Below are 19,836 nucleotides of genomic sequence, written 5' to 3'. Positions count from 1 at the left end.
GAAGGAGTCAAAAGATGGGATTCGTACACGAGGCGAATTTATCTTACGTCTGGCAACGCAAGTGCGCCGCCAATACCCGGATGTTGCACTCAAAACAACGAGAACCTGCCCCATTAAAAAGGACGCATTATTGAACAACCTAATATAATGGCACCATGTTGATCTTCTCGAGAGGTGGGTTACTTAAACATGTTTTAGCAAAATAATGAGTTAGTCTCGCGAGGCACACTTCATGTCAGTAGTAGCGGTAATGCGCGCCAAAAGTTGCTTTCCAACCGCCATTAAATACAAGAAGAAGAAAAGTACTTCCGCTTCCGGTCCCCCCCCCCCAGTGTTTCAGCCATATATGTTTATGTTTAGTTCTTAAATGTTTATGGTTCTTATAGTAGTTCTTATATAGTTTTAGTTTTTATATATTTATGGGTCTTAGTGACGCAGAAGGACAACTAACTGTCTTGGTGTGAACATTTTATTTTTCCCCCCCCAAAAAATGTCGGCCCCCAGCCTGCCGCTGCACACTCTTCAGAAGCAATTTCTGGAAGGCTTGACCAGGTTCGCGTTAGAGTTCTTCCAAGACGTCGAGAAGGTAGTGACTATTTACCAAGGGGAGATGCTCCGATACCAGGAGGAGAACCGTGGTCTGCGCTCCCTGCTGAATGACGTCATCCACCCGGAGATGAAGGTGCACACTAAAGGTTGGTACACTTGTCACAAACACATGGCGGCTTTTATCTGCATGGCAAGTTTCTACTGGGAGCTGCTGGGGAGCTTCAAGCCAGGTGAAGCACTGATAGACTTAGACTAACTTTAATGATCCACAAGGGAAATTGTTCCACAAAGGCTGGGCGATATGGCCTTTTATTAATATCGCGATATGTTTAGGCCATGTCACGATACACGATATATATCTCGATATTTTGCCTTAGCCTTGAATGAACACTTGATGCATATAATCACAGCAGTATGATGATTCTATGTGTCTACATTAAACATTATTCTTCATACTGCATTAATATATGCTCATTTTAAACTTTCATGCAGAGAGAGAAATCACAACTAAAAGTGTATTTATTAAACAGTTATAAACAGTGGCACAGACATTCATGTCATTTCCAAAACAGAAAGTACAAGATTGTCAGAGATATTTTAAAACAAGCTATTAGTGCACTTTTGTGCATGATGTCACTAAGATGACATTTCAAAACAACACTAAATTAAAGTGCACTTTTTGTACAGAACACCACTACAATAGTTTAAAACAAATAAAGTACACTTTTGTGCATAATGTCACACAAGATATTTCAATAACTGTCAAATAAAAATGAGCTGCATAATAGGAAATTAACAGCGTGGCTTCATAGTAAAAGAGTGCGGGTACTAGACTGGCCTGCCTGTAGTCCAGACATTGAAAATGTGTGGTGCAATATGAAGGCTAAAATATCAGAAGGGAGACTGTTGAACAACTTAAGCTGTACATCAAGCAAGAATGGGAAAGAATTCCACTTCAAAAATGTGTCTCCTCAGTTCCCAAACCTTTACTGAGTGTTGTTAAAAGGAAAGGCCATGTAACACAGTGATAAAAATGCCTTTTTTGCAATGTGTTGCTGCCATTAAATTCTAAGTTCATGATTATTTGTAAAAAAAAAAATGAAGTCTCTCAGTGTGAACATGAAATATCTTGTCTTTGCAGTCTATTCAATTGAATATAAGTTGAAAAGGATTAGCAAATCATTGTATCTTCTTTTTATTTACCATTTACACAACGTGACAACTTCACTGCTTTTGGGGTTTGTATTTTACACAGTATATGGCGCCCTCTTACGACTTTCCCTACGTAAAGACGTAACACATTAGCCTTTGGTGTTAGCTAATAATAACAATATGGATAGCTAGCGTTAGCTGTCATTGAATTCCATCATAACAACATGACTGCAATTTGTTGGTCGCTGCTTTTGGCTCCCTGTGCATACGAGTTGAATGACCGCCACAAACACTAATCATTTTATTTGGGCCAGGAAGAAATGTTATCACATAAACTTTGTAATTGTGAAAAATATAGACAATTGTGTAGCAAATGTGTTCTGTTAAACAACTAATGTTAACATATGCTAGCCGGTGGTGTTGTTATATGTTTTGCTTTGATTAAGTTGCAAATAGCACCTTTAAGACATTGACATTTTTAGGACGTATTTATTGATAGCTTAACGCGGTGGTAGCGCACTCAAAAAGCCGACACCTCTCTCTCGTCCCCCTTCCACCTTGTTTTAGCCCTTCCGCCTTTGTTTTTATGTCAATCAAGTGGTGTCCGAAGTCTTCCTTAGGTAATGGGGAGGGCCAAGTGTGAGGGCCGCAGAGCCCAATAAATGAAGTGAGCTCGAGGACCGTCTCCGGGTATCGTGAGAGAAGAGCGATTTCCAACATTACACTATGCCTGCTAAAAACAATGTCAGAAAACAAACGCTCATGGTTTTGTTCAGATGTTCATCTGTTGCTACGCCACGTAAATCTTGGCTATTTTTTTAATTACTGCATTTTTTTATCGCTTGTTAAGATGATTGAGTTCCAGTATATTTAGCTAAAATAGCTGTAACTACATTATTGGTTTTATCAATGTAGAAAGAATAAACCGCACAGCCACTAAAGTCCTTTGGAATTTTCCTATTCAATAAAAAAATGTCCAAAGAAACTAGGGTAATTTTAAGTGTTTATTTGAGTATTCAAACAACATTCGAGTACAAAGGGGAAAGGAGAACGGCAGAAAACCTCGAGGGGCGAGAGAAGAAGATACAAGTACAGCGGTATAGCTCGGTTGGTAGAGTGGCCGTGCCAGCAACTTAAGGGTTCCAGGTTCGATCCTCGCTTCCTCCATCCCGATCACTGCCGTTGTGTCCTTGGGCAAGACACTTTACCCACCTGCTCCCAGTGCCACCCACACTGGTTAAATGTAACTTAGATGTTGGGTTTCACCATGTAAAAGCGCTTTGAGTCACTAGAGAAAAGCGCTATATAAATGTAATTCACTGCAAGTTCTATCTGATTGTGAATAGCAGTGTTTTGGTTAAGCACTCGGTTGGCAGTTAACGTCAATCATAAAAAACCTGTTTGGAGGAAGTATTATAATTTACACAAACAATCGTTCAAAATCCTTGACCGAAAACCACAACACCACCATCACTGTTTAGTTCTCCAAAAATATAGATCGTTGACATTCAAAGATTAGCATCAATACGAATGGCCCATCAAATCCTAAATAACACTGCACCAGCGCCACTTAAGCACTTTGTCCAGTTTACATCTGCTGTGACAACTAGAAACACAGGAGCCTCCACCAGGGGGCAGTGTAGCGTACCCAGATGTAAAACAGCTTTTTCACAATCAGCCTTTTCATATATAGCGATAAAGGAATGGAACGACCTCACAACAAACTTGAAAAGTCTAACAGATTACTCTTCATTCACAGTTGAAGTTAAAAAGTGGCTTTGGAGCAATCACAGCTGCTCACACGGTCACTAAGGTGGGCACTATGATTGACACATCAACTTAATGTGTATTATATTTATCCATGAGAGCATTTTGTTGTAAATTGTGAGGTGTGTGTGTTAAAATCATGGTTGTTTTTACAAATGATGACAGATGTGAACAAGAGATTATATAAATGAGGTGTATTGTATATTAAGTATGTGTTAATGAAAGGGCATTTTATGACTTTTCTTAATTTGATTACATGCTATAGTATGATTTTATTGTCATAATTTTATTGCATGATTTTTGTATCCCTTTAATTTAGGTAACCAGGGACTGCAGATGGAAATGAGCTATTTAGCTATAATCTGGTAACGCACATATCTGTCTTTGAACTTAATGTTTCTGTGCATTGTCCCTTCAAATAAAGACTAAACTAAACTAATTTATCGATCAACAGCAGTCTTGGTCCATGGAGTGAGTGGGGATTAAGAGACATCCCAAAACTGCAAGGGCCATAAAAGTTTACAAGTGTAGATAGAACATGTTAAAACAGAAAATAAGCAGATGATAACAGTAAATGAACAAGTAGATTAATAATCAATTTTTACAGTTTGTCTTTTATAATGTAGACAAAATAATAGGTAGATAGATGACACAATATGTTACTGCATACATCAGCAGACTAATTAGGAGTCTTTTTTGTTTACTTACTACTAAAAGACAAGTTGTCTAGTATGTTCACTATTTTATTTAGGGACTAAATTGCAGTAATAAACATATGTCTAATTTAACATAATGTTTTTTGTCAAAATAAAGACAATAATGAAAATGTTTGTACCTAAATACATTTTGGTACCGGTACCAAAATATTGGTATCGGGACAACCCTAGTATGGGCAACATTTTCTTGACTTGTTATACACAATGTGAATATTTTCTTTTCCTTTACAGATGGTAACAGATCAACTACAACTGTCAGAGAGCAAGCACCCGAGCAGACCACGCCAGAATTTGCAGAGCCACTGGCGAAAATGGCTAAAACGGAACCGACGGAGCAATCGAGGTTTGATTCATCCGAGTCACTGGCTGCCAAACATGGGCCAAAAGACGTTTTGCAGCCATCCATTCATGTACCCAAGGAGGAGCAAACAGAAATATCCGTGTCATCTGAACTATTAACAGATCGGTTGCCTGGTATACCTTCAGTGGTGCACATGGAAGTATCTAAACCATACACTTTGGCTGATACACCTCATGGCTCAGAAACACACATTTTACAGCCACTGGGCGTAACAAAAGGGCAGCAAATTGAATATGATAGACACTTGGCACCAGAAGGAGAAAGCAGAAGTGACAATGGACTCACTGTAGAGTGTTTTAAAAGTGAGGATGATGAAGACACTGGAAGACTTGACATCACTACCTCGTTACAAGATATGGCTTTTGGAAACTTCCACACTGCCACAGAATGCCCTGGTCTTAGCAGCTGGGAAGACATCTTTAACAAAGACCTGGGATCTCTGGAGCCTCCAAAAACCTCTTATAAAAAGGTACATGTTATTTAATGATTACTGTAGTTTGTTGGAACTTCTGTGTTACAATTTGAAGCAGGGGTCTAAATATAGTGGGCCCTTACATGTTTAGCAGTTCAGAAGTGGAACAACTTACAATTTGACTTATATTTTGGGCAGAAATAGTCTGACAAAAATCCCACACCAAAAATGATGTCATTCATGCCAGAATATACTGAGATATCTAGTTCAAGGATTAACTCAGAAAAGTTTTGGGATTTTTTGCATTTTTTTGGTTGTTTTTTAATTCCAAATGTCAGGAAGAGTGGATGGTGAGATCGACAGGCGGATAGGTGCGGCGTCTTCAGTAATGCAGACGCTGTATCGATCCGTTGTGGTGAAGAAGGAGCTGAGCCGGAAGACAAAGCTCTCAATTTAGCGGTCGATCTACGTTCCCCCCTATGGTCATGAGCTTTGGGTTATGACCGAAAGGACAAGATCACGGGTACAAGCGGCCGAAATGAGTTTCCTCCGCCGGGTGGCGAGACTCTCTCTTAGAGATAGGGTGAGAAGCTCTGTCATCCGGGAGGAGCTCAAAGTAAAGCCGCTGCTCCTCCACATCGAGAGGAGCCAAATGAGGTGGTTCGGGCATTTGGTCAGGATGCCACCCGAACGCCTCCCGAGGGAGGTGTTTCGGGCACGTCCGACCGGTAGGAGGCCACAGGGAAGACCCAGGACACGTTGGGAAGACTATCTCTCCCGGCTGGCCTGGGAATGCCTCGGGATCTCCCGGGAGGAGCTGGACGAAGCGGCTGGGGAGAGGTAAGTCTGGACTTCCCTGCTTAGGCTGCTGCCCCTGCGACCTCGGATAAGCGGAAGAAGATGGATGGATGGATGGACCACAGAAGAGTACCAGGGAAGACAAGCCAAAGAGGAAAAACGTGATGACCTCCATAGCACTGAAAAAAGAACTTATCGCCAAGTGGGAGAGGGGCTGGCTGTTCAGTACAATATGGCTAAGTCGACGGTATCGACCGTACTGAAGAGAAAATAAGCCATCAAAGCTGCTGTAGTGGCAAAAGGAGTGAAAACACTTAGCAGCAGAAGAAGCGATAAAGTGGAAGAAGTGGAAAAGGTTCTGCTGGAGTGCATTACCCATAAACAGTTGAGGGGCAACACAGTGTCAGAGACACTCATTTGTGACAAGGCCATGGAGCTGCATAATGCTCTGACTAGAGACAACCCAGTGGGCAGTGCTGACCAGTTGAAGGCTGGTTTGGAATCCATGGTGTGCTATATCACCTAGAGAGGCTGCCAGGGTGGGAAAGGAAAGTTTAGTTAAAGTTAAAGTACCAATGATTGTCACACACACACTAGATGTGATGAAATTTGTCCTCTGCATTTGACCCATCCCCTTGATCACCCCCTAGGAGGTGAGGGGAGCAGTGGGCTGCAGCAACCACAGATTTGAGGAAGACTTTGGGGACAGCCAGTATTTCGCCCCTAACACGGGTTTGTGATGAAGACGTTCATTAAGATAGAGAATAACTTAATGGCGATGAAAGTTAGAAGTTTATGCTCATGTGACGCCTTACTGCAAAATAAAGCTACGGCTTGTTTTTAGACAATTATTTGGTGGTAATATCCCAAATCTTGTGAACCTGGCAGTTCTTTAACTTTTTTATGGCTGGTGGTCACTCCATTGGACAGCTATTCAGAAGCTGACTTTTCCTAAATGTGTGTGTCTTGCCAGCCATTGGTCAGCTGCACACCAAATCATTTGAGAAAGTGTCCACTCTATTGGACATCAAGCATCACAGTTTTGTTCTTTTTGGTAACACCTATATTAAACAAAAATGTAGATATTAGTCCTATCATTAGAGTAAAGACACATGGCCTTCTGTTTTGTCATAGTCACATGCAGTGAGATTGGAAAGACTATACTTTCTAAAGTCAAGTGAGGATGCTGTTAGTGTTAGTGATGATGAATGCCTATCAAGAATTGGCAAATGGCAGCAGTAGTTGCAGTGAAACTGAGGATAGTGAAGGAGCTGAGGTTGTCCTACATGAGGCTCAAGAGCACTCCATAAAACAGACATGTCTGGAAAACCAAAGACATGCTTTTGAGTGAAAGAACGAAACTATGGCAGTGTTTGTTGATCAAGTGAAGACGTTTCATGAGGATAATATGGTGATATCCTACCAAGATAGAACATGTTTTGATCATTAGGGCTGCAACTAATGATTATTTTAACAGTAAACTAGTCAGTGATTATTTGTTGAGATTATTCGACGAGGGATGGGAATTGATAAGATTTTTACGGTTTAATTATTTAGTGCTTTATCGGTTCTCTTATCGATTCTTATTTGGGGAAAAAAGATAACAAAAAGGTGGATCAATATCACTTTTGTTTAGTTTAAAGCTAATGTGACCTTACAAAGCCGACAGTGAGGTATTAAGAGGCACATAGCATAGAAAAACTCTTGAAAATAAATAAATAAAACATGTCTGTGAAATTTATATGTGGAAATTACACAAGAATGTAACATTTTTAAAACTTTTAAGAATCTTTGTCATCTGCCTAAAATGATACTAGACTTACAAGGTGAAACTGATAAAATGACAAAGGCTCATACCATGCAACATGAGATGTTTCAAACCTTCTTTTGATAAAATGTTGGTGATTATGGCTCACAGCTAATAAAAACCTTGAATTGAATTGGTTTTTTTTTTAAACTTTAAATCATGATCATCAAAATGATAATACATGCTTGACATATGTCACTTTGCATTGAATGACTTAAAATCGATTTTTTTCACATTTGAAGTTAATAGCTGACATGAATGAACTTTTACACGATATTCTAATTTTTTGAGTTCCACCTGTATAATATAATCACTGAGTGAAAATGGTTGGAGGAATAAGTGCAACTTTTCTCTGACTACAATTGAACATTCACCTACCAAAGAGCATCTATGTGTCAAATTTTTTGCAAGCTTTTGACCACAAACTTTGTCATTGCTCGGTGAAATTCGTCGTTCACGGCCGAGTGGTGCTCTTCCCCGCCGCGGTAAAAGCTAGCTGCAGACATGAACTGGAGGTAATACTGCCTGCCTCCAAACCAGTCAGAATATGTCACTTCATGCTTGTATAAATAAGAAAGCATTAATTTCAATTTGAACAGGTAATAGCGCTAACATTATAGGCAGTATTAGTACCTGTTGTATTTACATCAGATGACTGCAGCGACATTAATGCATGGTTATTGCCTGTTGTATGTTCGAATGTTTCAGTATATTGCTTGTATGTCCTCCTTAATGAAAACCTTGGAATTATTTCAAGTACCGCTGTTGCAATCTTTTCTTGTACAAACCCCGTTTCCATATGAGTTGGGAAATTGTGTTAGATGTAAATATAAACGGAATACAATCATTTGCAAATCCTTTTCAACCCATATTCAATTGAATGCACTACAAAGACAACATATTTGATGCTCAAACTCATAAACTTTTTTTTTTGCAAATAATAAATAACTTAGAATTTCATGGCTGCAACACGTGCCAAAGTAGTTGGGAAAGGGCATGTTCACCACTGTGTTACATGGCCTTTCCTTTTAACAACACTCAGTAAACGTTTGGGAACTGAGGAGACACATTTTTTAAGCTTCTCAGGTGGAATTATTTCCCATTCTTGCTTGATGTACAGCTTAAGTTGTTCAACAGTCCGGGGGTCTCCGTTGTGGTATTTTAGGCTTCATAATGCGCCACACATTTTCAATGGGAGACAGGTCTGGACTACAGGCAGGCCAGTCTAGTACCCGCACTCTTTTACTATGAAGCCACGTTGATGTAACACGTGGCTTAGCATTGTCTTGCTGAAATAAGCAGGGGCGTCCATGGTAACGTTGCTTGGATGGCAACATATGTTGCTCCAAAACCTGTATGTACCTTTCAGCATTATTGGCGCCTTCACAGATGTGTAAGTTACCCATGTCTTGGGCACTAATACACCCCCATACCATCACAGATGCTGGCTTTTCAACTTTGCGCCTATAACAATCCGGATGATTCTTTTCCTCTTTGGTCCGGAGGACACGACGTCCACAGTTTCCAAAAACAATTTGAAATGTAGACTCGTCAGACCACAGAACACTTTTCCACTTTGTATCAGTCCATCTTAGATGAGCTCAGGCCCAGCGAAGCCGACTGCGTTTCTGGGTGTTGTTGATAAACGGTTTTCACCTTGCATAGGAGAGTTTTAACTTGCACTTACAGATGTAGCGACCAACTGTAGTTACTGACAGTGGGTTTCTGAAGTTTTCCTGAGCCCATGTGGTGATATGCTTTGCACACTGATGTCGCTTGTTGATGCAGTACAGCCTGAGGGATCGAAGGTCACGGGCTTAGCTGCTTACGTGCAGTGATTTCTCCAGATTCTCTGAACCCTTTGATGATATTACGGACCGTAGATGGTGAAATCCCTAAATTCCTTGCAATAGCTGGTTGAGAAAGGTTTCTCTTAAACTGTTCAACAATTTGCTCACGCATTTGTTGACAAAGTGGTGACCCTCGCTCCATCCTTGTTTGTGAATGACTGAGCATTTCATGGAATCTACTTTTATACCCAATCATGGCACCCACCTGTTTCCAATTTGCCTGTTCACCTGTGGGATGTTCCAAATAAGTGTTTGATGAGCATTCCTCAACTTTATCAGTATTTATTGCCACCTTTCCCAACTTCTTTGTCACGTGTTGCTGGCATCAAATTCTAAAGTTAATGATTATTTGCAAAAAAAAAACGTTTATCAGTTTGAACATCAAATATGTTGTCTTTGTAGCATATTCGACTGAATATGGGTTGAAAATGATTTGCAAATCATTGTATTCCGTTTATATTTACATCTAACACAATTTCCCAACTCATATGGAAACGGGATTTGTAAAATGTCGACAACTTTCAGAGCACTTCTTCCGCCCGGGCGCAGTGATGTTGCTGTCTGACGTCACTACGCACGTCGCGTGGTGACATCGTTCTCTCCTGTAAGAACCCTTAAGGGTAATCGTTTGAAAAAAATGGCAACTTGGCAAACGTTTTCAAGGAGTTGATACACTGGGTTCGATTGCCATCCCTACAAAATCATTATGGCTTATGATTTTCTGCACACGTTTGAGTTTGACCTGACTTTAACTCCGTTTTGAAATTAAATTGTGACGAAAGAAACACAAGTTGCTTGGAAACAAATGGTTTTACTTCATTCCAAAAAGTATATAACTACAGTAAAAAATAAGTCAACATACGTCCAAGTCCAAGAGTCCTGTAAACATGAGCTATTTTTTTGTCCAGTACTGTAAAGGTTATTTGGCTAAAGGAATAAAATGGTAAACATAAACATTCCTAGAAGTCTATCAACAATAACACATCTTTACTGACTCATTTTCATAATCGACTTTGTCAGTTATGTTGACTAATCGTTGCAGCACCACTGGTCACCAGATGAAATTTTGCGTTTTGATTTCATAGCAAAGAGATTTAAGCAGATTCACTTTGTTGATAATCCTTCACATGAGCCAAGTTGTAAGCTCTTCAAAATCACAGCAATGTTGGATACACTCAAGAAAACCTTCTGTTCAACCGTAGAACATGAATAATTGCAATGGATTCTACGAGAGGGACAAGTGGAAGAAAATGGATGGATGAATGAGCAGATCATCCCGTTCAAGGGGTATATGTCTCTCAAGCAGTACTTGCCAAAGAAATCCACAGTATGGAAGTGTGGGTTCGAGCAAACCGAGGAAAACATGCACAGATTTGAAGTGTACCAAGGTTTGGCTCAGGGCGGTACACTCGGTGTATTGGGAATGGCCTCTGTGAGGACACAGCAAAAGAATTGTGTTTCAATGCTGAAACAACACTGTGTTTATAGCCCAGACTCCAAGGAGCACAACTGAAGCTGAAGAGCAGAAAAAAACTCATAGAAGAAGGAAGAGGAGCTCGCTCTTTTGTCACCAATGCTGAAAATACCACTGGCCAATCCTTCTTGGATAGTTGACATGGCCTATCCCTGTGTTGGCCAGCAAGACAAAGGACAAAAAAGCTCCACATCCAGAGGGTATGGTCCGTGACACTGTAAGGGAGAATATAGGAGGGGTGTATCTCATAGATCAATGCATGTGTATCCCCACAGACGCAAAAACAAACCATGGTAGATCCCAGTGTTGTTCCACTTCTTGGACGTGACTCCTGTGAATGCCTGGCACATCCACACAATGTGTGGATTGGGGAGGTTTTGCATTTCAAGGCGTCTTCGCTCATGCGCTAATGAATGCAATTTCCATCCAGACACCAAGAGGAGGAAGACCCAGTGGCACCTCACCTCCTTTGAAGCGCAGAACACTGTCCTACCCTCCCCCCGAGATAAAGTTTGGTCCTGGAGGACACTGGCCCCGGCTCACTGAAGCAAAACATGCCAACAGATGCCATGACGCTGCGTGCACACGGAAAACAAAGTACATCTGCATGCAGTGCTATGTGGCTCTGTGCCCCGGGTGCTTTGCCAATTTCCATACAATATAGACTTTTTCCACTGATGTACCTTTTAAAGACACACTTTTAGTAGGCTGATATGTTGTCATGGTTGGAGTCAGAATGTCTTTCACAAAATTCCGTTTGTAATCAGGAGGTTGAACGTTTTTGCAATACATTTAAAAGTATTGGGATACGTTCTGATCATTAAAACACTTTTTATAGTGTTCACAAAACTACTTTTATTCATTGCTTTCTTAAAAACGTATTACATCAATCAATGTTTACGAAATGTTAGAGTGATAAAACACCTGGGGTGTGGGGGTCTTGAAGTTGGTTATCATAATTTGTCAATCAAGGAATATCTGAAGGAAGAAAATCTTCCACGCAAGAATCTTTGCAGAAAATAATTTTCTATAGGTGCTTTTCGAGCCGACTTCATGGACAAACCTAACCCTTTGACACTGTGGTGGATCTTTCAGGATTATAGTGGGTATGGAAAGGACAGTACGATCTGGCTTTAAGGCAGGACCGTTCATTTCAGTGAAATGCTGTGGAGGAGAAGATTGTGTCCCTGGGCTAGCCCATGGGTCTGGAGGTAGATGAGTGGTGGAAGATCATGCACACTGTAGTTGTGACTATGGACAAACTGCATAGTCTTCACAGAAAGCAGTGGCTTAGAAACATTTTATGGAGGAGTATGAAGGCTGGATGGATGAGCAGCTCTCCTAATTCAGAATTGAACTGTTTGGCTATTGGGCCACGTCAGTCTTTTTGTGCACCTTTGCCTCCCTTTACAATATCCTCATAAAGGTTAAGTATCCATTGCATTGTACACAGTGTAACTTTCCCTTTCCACTTGTCAGTTTGCCCTGTACAGGCCGACAATGCATACATGGGTCGTCTCACTATAAGGATCTGTGGGATTAAAAAGAAGAAATTACATTTGTGTTTTTATCTGTTTTTTTTTTAATATTCTATTCTAAATGTCTTGCTGGTAGACTTTTGGAATCTCAAGTCAAAGGTTGACCTGCCTCCCGGAATGGAAGTGTTTGTGTTCCAAGGGTCCAGTGTCCTGTATGTTCTAAATGAGAGGTGCATCTACACCCCCGGGATACTCAAATTGTGCTGAATACCATTTAAAAAACACATTACTACATAGGAAACTACAGACATGCAGGCAGGCTTCTGACTTTGCTAAAAGTTACACAAAGGCTGCCATCTAGTGGTGAGTAAATCTATTACATGGCAAGTTTCCCTTCTAAATTATATTCTATGGAGAGAAATGTATATTTTTACGCAATCACACGAAAAATTGATTTGCAAACAAAACAAATATTTAAACCAAAATACAAATTTTGCTTACAAATCAAAAAACTAACCCCCGCCTTAACGCTCTCCTGACAGCACTGGAAAATCCTGACTTAACTAATCAAGTTATTCATCTTTGTAGTACAGATTTGTAGTAATGATTGACTTGGTAAAACAAACAAGAGTTCCCAGATAACTTGATTCTGATGCGTAGTACAAGCCATAGGAGGGAAAATACCCTTGTGAGGGCAGAAGGACTCAGTAGTCGCAGGCCAGCCTGACAACATATTGGGCAGAGGAGACCCCGCCCAAAAGATTGAAGTTTATTTGTAACTAATATATATATATATATATATATATATATATATATATATATATATATATATATATATATATATATATATATATATATATATATATATATATATATATATTATGTATGTATAATGTGTGTGTGTGTGTGTATATATATATATATATATATGTATATATATATATATATATATATATATATATGTATATTAGTTATAAGTTTGCTTAAAACAGGGAAACCTGCGAAACAGGCTTGTAGGGATGATATAGCCGCTGTGTTTTTTCCTGACGTAACATATGTGCCACTCTACCCCGGTATTGAGCACTGTATAACGGATAAACCACAGAAACCTCGTCATATATGTATATAATTATGTGTATATATATATATATATATATATATATATATATATATATATATATATATATATATATATAATTATGTACATATATATATATATATATATACAGGTAAAAGCCAGTAAATTAGAATATTTTGAAAAACTTGATTTATTTCAGTAATTGCATTCAAAAGGTGTAACTTGTACATTATATTTATTCATTGCACACAGACTGATGCATTCAAATGTTTATTTCATTTAATTTTGATGATCACTGATGGTTTGGGTTGGTTTGGTTTGCATTTCCTTTGGAAATCGAGGTCCCAGAGTCTGGAGGAAGACAGGAGAGGCACAGGATCCACGTTGCCTGAAGTCTAGTGTAAAGTTTCCACCATCAGTGATGGTTTGGGGTGCCATGTCATCTGCTGGTGTCGGTCCACTCTGTTTCCTGAGATCCAGGGTCAACGCAGCCGTCTACCAGCAAGTTTTAGAGCACTTCATGCTTCCTGCTGCTGACCTGCTCTATGGAGATGGAGATTTCAAGTTCCAACAGGACTTGGCGCCTGCACACAGCGCAAAATCTACCCGTGCCTGGTTTACGGACCATGGTATTTCTGTTCTAAATTGGCCCGCCAACTCCCCTGACCTTAGCCCCTTAGAAAATCTGTGGGGTATTGTGAAAAGGAAGATGCAGAATGCCAGACCCAAAAACGCAGAAGAGTTGAAGGCCACTATCAGAGCAACCTGGGCTCTCATAACACCTGAGCAGTGCCAGAAACTCATCGACTCCATGCCACGCCGCATTAACGCAGTAATTGAGGCAAAAGGAGTTCCAACCAAGTATTGAGTATTGTACATGCTCATATTTTTCATTTTCATACTTTTCAGTTGGCCAACATTTCTAAAAATCCCTTTTTTGTATTAGCCTTAAGTAATATTCTAATTTTGTGACACACGGAATTTTGGATTTTCATTTGTTGCCACTTCAAATCATCAAAATTAAATGAAATAAACATTTGAATGCATCAGTCTGTGTGCAATGAATAAATATAATGTACAAGTTACACCTTTTGAATGCAATTACTGAAATAAATCAAGTTTTTCAAAATATTCTAATTTACTGGCTTTTACCTGTGTGTGTGTGTGTGTGTATATATATATATATATATATATATATATATATATATATATATATATATATATATATATATATATATATAATTATGTACATACACATATATATATATATATATATATATAATTATGTGTATATGTATGTATGTATGTATGTATGTATATATAGATATACATACATGTATGTATGTATGTATGTATGTATGTATATATATGCATGTATATATATATAATGTAAGCACCCCCCGTTGAGAGGGCAATCAGGTTTCTTTCGACAGTTGCAGCTTTTGTTGGTTTTGGAGTCGCTCTGTCCGGGGGCCGACGGCTCATTTGCAATTTTTTTGTTGTGGTTTGAGATAATTTGTCGTATATTGTTCATACAGCTGTAGCTCAATTTAATGTTGTTCTTGTTGAATACTTTTCTTAGGGTGTTGTCTTTGGGAAAGTGTTTGTCAATCAGATTGAGGAATTTGTGTCCAATGTTAGTTGAGACGTTTTTGCTGTATGGGGGGTTGTACCAGATGATGTCGTTTCAACAAGAACAACATTAAATTGAGCTACAGCTGTATGAACAATATACGACAAATTATCTCAAACCACAACAAAACAATTGCAAATGAGCCGTCGGCCCCCGGACAGAGCGACTCCAAAAACCAACAAAGGCTGCAACTGTCGAAAGAAACCTGATTGCCCTCTCAACGGGGGTGCTTACAAACATCAGTTGTCTACCAATCTAAGGTAACACGCAAGGACATTAACACATCCGACACATATGTAGGATTAACCGAAGGAGAGTTCAAAACCAGATGGAACAATCACAAGGCTTCTTTCAGGAACCAAAACCTGCGGAATACCACAGAACTCAGCAAACACATTTGGGACCTCAAAGACAATAATGTTGAATATTCAATAACATGGCAAATTCTTGCATCCAGCACACCTTACAATAGTGGTAATAAAAGATGCAACCTATGCTTGAAAGAGAAACTGTTTATTATTTACCGTCCAGACCTGTCATCCCTCAACAAGCGCAGCGAAATTGTAACAGCATGCCGCCACAGACGGAAACACCTCCTAGGTAACACATGAGCCAATCACCACGCCCCTACGCCAGCCTGTACCCACCCACTCTGTGCCCTATATAAACCATGGTATGTGAATGCTCCCATTAAAATCTCCTGATGATTGAGGGAAACCCCCCTCATGAAACAGGCCTGTAGAGATGAAATAGTCTTGTGATTTTTTTTCCCCACACATACATTATATATATATATATATATATATATATATATATATATATATATATATATATATATATATATATATATATCATCACTGAAAATTACGTTTTTCCAGAAGTTTTGAGGCTTGTCTCTGTGCTGTTTGGCGTAATGTAAGCGGGATACTTTGTGACATTTGCGCAGAAATGGCTTTCTTCTGGCGACTCGACCATGAAGCCCATTTTTCTTCAAGTGCCTCCTTATTGTTCATCTTGAAACAGCCACACCACAATCTTTCAGAGAGTCCTGTATTTCAGCTGAAGTTATTTGTGGATTTTTCTTTGCAACTCGAACAATTTTCCTGGCAGTTGTGGCTGAAATCTTTGCTGGTCTACCTGAATCCCTCATTTTCCACTTCTTAATCAGCGTTTGAACACTGCTGATTGGCATTCTCAATTCCTTGGATATCTTTTTATACCCCTTTCCTGTTTTATGCAGTTCAATGACCTCTTCTCGCAGATCCTTTGACAATTATTTTGCCTTCCGCATGTCTCAGAATCCAGAAAGGCAAAAGCAACGTTGTTATATCAACAGCAGCCGCTCGCTCTTTCTCACTTGCGCCAACACATGCACATATGGCACTGAGCCAGTGATGCGTTTACAGCCACACAAAAAGTCGGACAACTCCAACACCACACATAAAGTGTAATTCCAGGTCGTTACACTATGATTTACCAATCAAATGTGTGCTTATTCTAGTGTCATTTATTAGGAATCTTAATTTATAAATATTAATCATGAAATGCTGTTAGTGTATTAAATAAATACTAATAAAAATATATTTTTTACAAACAGGAAGTTGCAGGAATGTACACAGGATTCCCTGCTTACATCTCATTGTGCAACATGTGAATGTTTTAATGGGAACTAAATGCAATGGCTGAAAGGAGTACACATTATTTCCAAAGCAGGACCTCCACCCAGACAAACAATACAAGTACACAGTTCATGAAAAACAATATTTTTTGTTATTGTCATTGTAGGTGGGCCTAAACACTTATATTAGAAAATAACCTCATGGAAATGACTGCTGTCATTTGATTATAATAATAAGAGAATGTTGTCTGTCTATCTGTGTTGGCCCTGCGATGAGGTGGGGACTTGTCCAGGATGTACCCCGCCTTCCGCCCGAATGCAGCTGAGATAGGCTCCAGCACCCCCCGCGACCCTGAAAGGGACAAGTGGTAGAAAATGGATGGATGGATGGAGATTTAACTTGTTATTTAGTCAGGTTTGGGACAGGTGTGCTGCTGGTCTAGCCACAGTGTGCACGTCTGATGTTGCTCATATGGGCTCCACTGAATGCTCAGGGAGTTTTTGCGTTTGCTCACACACATGAAAAATTAGAGGGGGACTTCCGGTTGAGGACGCATGGCGTGAGCCTCTAGCTCCCGCTTTACTCTTCCTTTTAACATGCACCCCACCTGTATTTGAAGAGCATTTAACCGCTGGTAACTCTTTTCTACTACAACGACGCATAGCAACACGCTTGATGACTGACAATGCCTCCCAAATCTGCAAAGTCGCAAGAGAAGGCAGAGGCAGATGCTGCAGCCGTTAGCAAATCTGAGCTAATTGCTATATTATCGGACCACAGATCAACCTTGTTGACTGAGCTCAAAACATCCTTTAGCGAGGTGAACGAGAAGCTGGACGGACTTCAGGAGACTGTCAATAGACATAACTATAGATTGACTTCATTAGAGGAAAATGCCGAATCCCTACATCAGCGGTTGGAGCAGGTGGAGGCTGTTTGTGACATGCTACAGGCCGACAACCAGAAGCTAAAGGCTAAGCTCACCGACCTGGAGGGAAGGAGCAGGCGGAGTAATGCCCGGCTAGTTGGCTTACCTGAAGGGATAGAAGGCCCGCAACCTACCAAGTTTTTCTCCTTGTTGCTGAAGGAAGTACTTGGTGAGGAAGTATTCGCACTCGCGTTTGGCTTGGATCAGTAGCCGAGGCAGCTAACTATATCAAGGCGTATAAAGACTCTTCATAACGGCCTCATCAACAAACTTTGTTTATGAGTTACAGTGAGTTTAAGACCTGGACTGTATAATCATATTACACGTTATACTTTCTACCTCAATCTATATGACTGTTGTTGCTACCATGTGTTTATAGCTAGCCTTTATATCGGTCCAGATAGAAGTTTGTAAAGTCTCAGCAGCATATAATTCATCTAAACCAATAATTTATTATTTTCTCATTTTCCCTACCTCATTTGAGATGCACGTGTATAAAGGAGCCCTTTTTTCCCATTTTATTTGTATCTTTTTTGAAAATGATCAAGCTTCATTGGTTTATTTCATTTTGAAGGGTTTTGTGTTAAGTTTTTTTCTGGTTTAAGTTGAGAAGGTTTAACATAGTTAATTTCTATCTCAATTTTGAAATGCTGCTGATCTAAATGCACTACTTACATGCAAGCTATGCACATGCAACAAGAATAGCTATTGAATTGTATTTATATCTTTTCAGTTTTTTTGTTTTGTTTTTGTTTTTGTTTTTTTGTTTTGTTTTTTTTGTTTGTTTTTTGAAAAAGCATTTATTTTTTGATTATATATACATTTAATAGTTTACCCTGTTTTATTATATTTACATCTAATATATATCTTTGTACTCAGTTATTTCCCTGTATCAGGTGGGGTACTTAATAGGTTAATAATATGGGGGAGTAGAGGGGTTTTGGTTCTTTTTTAAGAAGTAATCTGGAAGTCTTTAAGTTAGTTAGGGAAGGTGTGCTGTTTTTTTTTTTAATAGCTGAATTCACCTTAGGGTTGGGGGGAGGTTGTTTTTGTTTTGCTGTCACTCAAGGCATAAAGGCTGGTCACTATTACTTGAGTACTTGGTCTAAACTTAATTGGCACCGTATCACCTGTTTGATGTTTAACTGTTTTTCCATATCATACATAGAAGCAGCATGAACTGTGACATCAACCTCGTTAGCTGGAATGTCAAGGGCCTGAATCACCCGGTAAAGAGGAAAAAAGCACTAGTACACCTCAAGCGTCTGAGGACGGGAATTGCCTTTCTGCAGGAGACCCACCTTCGAAGGTCAGATCACTCTCGTTTAAAATGTGGTTGGGTGGGTCAGCTCTTCCATTCTACTTTTCAGGCTAAGGCGAGAGGCGTTGCCATATTGATAAATAAGGATATATCTTTTACCCCCTCTGGTATCATAGCAGACTCAAACGGACGTTATATTATAGTTACTGGCCAACTCTATAACACCAAGGTTGTACTGGCTAACGTATATGCTCCGAATTTTGATGATGCCCAGTTTTTTGATCGTCTCATCAAATTACTTCCAGATCTAAACTCTCACCAGCTCATTATGGGAGGTGATTTTAATTTTTGTTTAGAACCTGGGATGGACAGATCAACAGCCAGAAAAGGTTATGTAGCATCTAAATCAGTTTCCTATATACAAACTTTTCTTTCGGAATTTGGCATATCCGATATATGGCGTTTTTTGCATCCAAAAAGTAGGGAATACTCCTTCTTTTCACATGTGCACCACACATATAGCAGAATCGACTATTTTTTCACTGACAATAAATTAACTCCCTACATAAGTTCTTGTGAGTATCAAACTATACTAATATCTGACCATGCTCCCCTTTTATTGAAGCTGAATTTGCCTGAATCAAGGACAATTAGAAGAAATTGGAGGTTTAACTCTCTATTATTAGCAGATGAAAATTTTGTACTTTTTTTATCAGAACAAATCTCTCTATTTTTGGAAATAAACATGACCACAGATGTTTCAGTTGCGACTGTTTGGGAGGCCCTTAAGGCTTACTTAAGAGGGCAGATAATATCTTTCATGGCTAATAAGAGAAAGAACTCTGAAGCAAAACAACTAAGTCTGGACAAGCAAATAGCTGAAATTGATAAAATATATGCACAATTCCCATCTCCTGACTTATATAAAGAGCGTATGAAACTTAAAGCAGAAT

At 39.4% G+C, this 19,836-nt stretch overlaps 1 protein-coding gene across 4 annotated transcripts in view; it reads left to right on the top strand.

Moving 5' to 3' along the window:
• Positions 1 to 327: 327 nt before the first annotated feature.
• LOC133622749 (uncharacterized) overlaps positions 328 to 19,836 on the top strand; it is a 63,007-nt gene continuing 43,498 nt past the window's right edge. For 3 of the 4 annotated variants that reach the window (XM_072915882.1, XM_061985681.2, XM_061985682.2), the window contains exons 1-2: positions 328 to 695; positions 4,416 to 5,014. In XM_072915882.1, the coding sequence (XP_072771983.1) occupies positions 491 to 695; positions 4,416 to 5,014 (804 nt within the window). In that variant the 5' untranslated portion in view covers positions 328 to 490. Of the gene's footprint in view, positions 696 to 3,460; positions 3,515 to 4,415; positions 5,015 to 19,836 lie in introns of all 4 variants that reach the window. The other variant, XM_072915883.1, reaches the window with a different exon arrangement.

Source organism: Nerophis lumbriciformis, linkage group LG23 (genome assembly GCF_033978685.3).
Source record: "Nerophis lumbriciformis linkage group LG23, RoL_Nlum_v2.1, whole genome shotgun sequence".
NCBI classification, from domain to species: Eukaryota; Metazoa; Chordata; class Actinopteri; order Syngnathiformes; family Syngnathidae; genus Nerophis; species Nerophis lumbriciformis.
The sequence above is the reverse complement of the archived record's forward strand: the minus strand, read 5'-3'. Positions and strand labels throughout refer to the sequence as shown.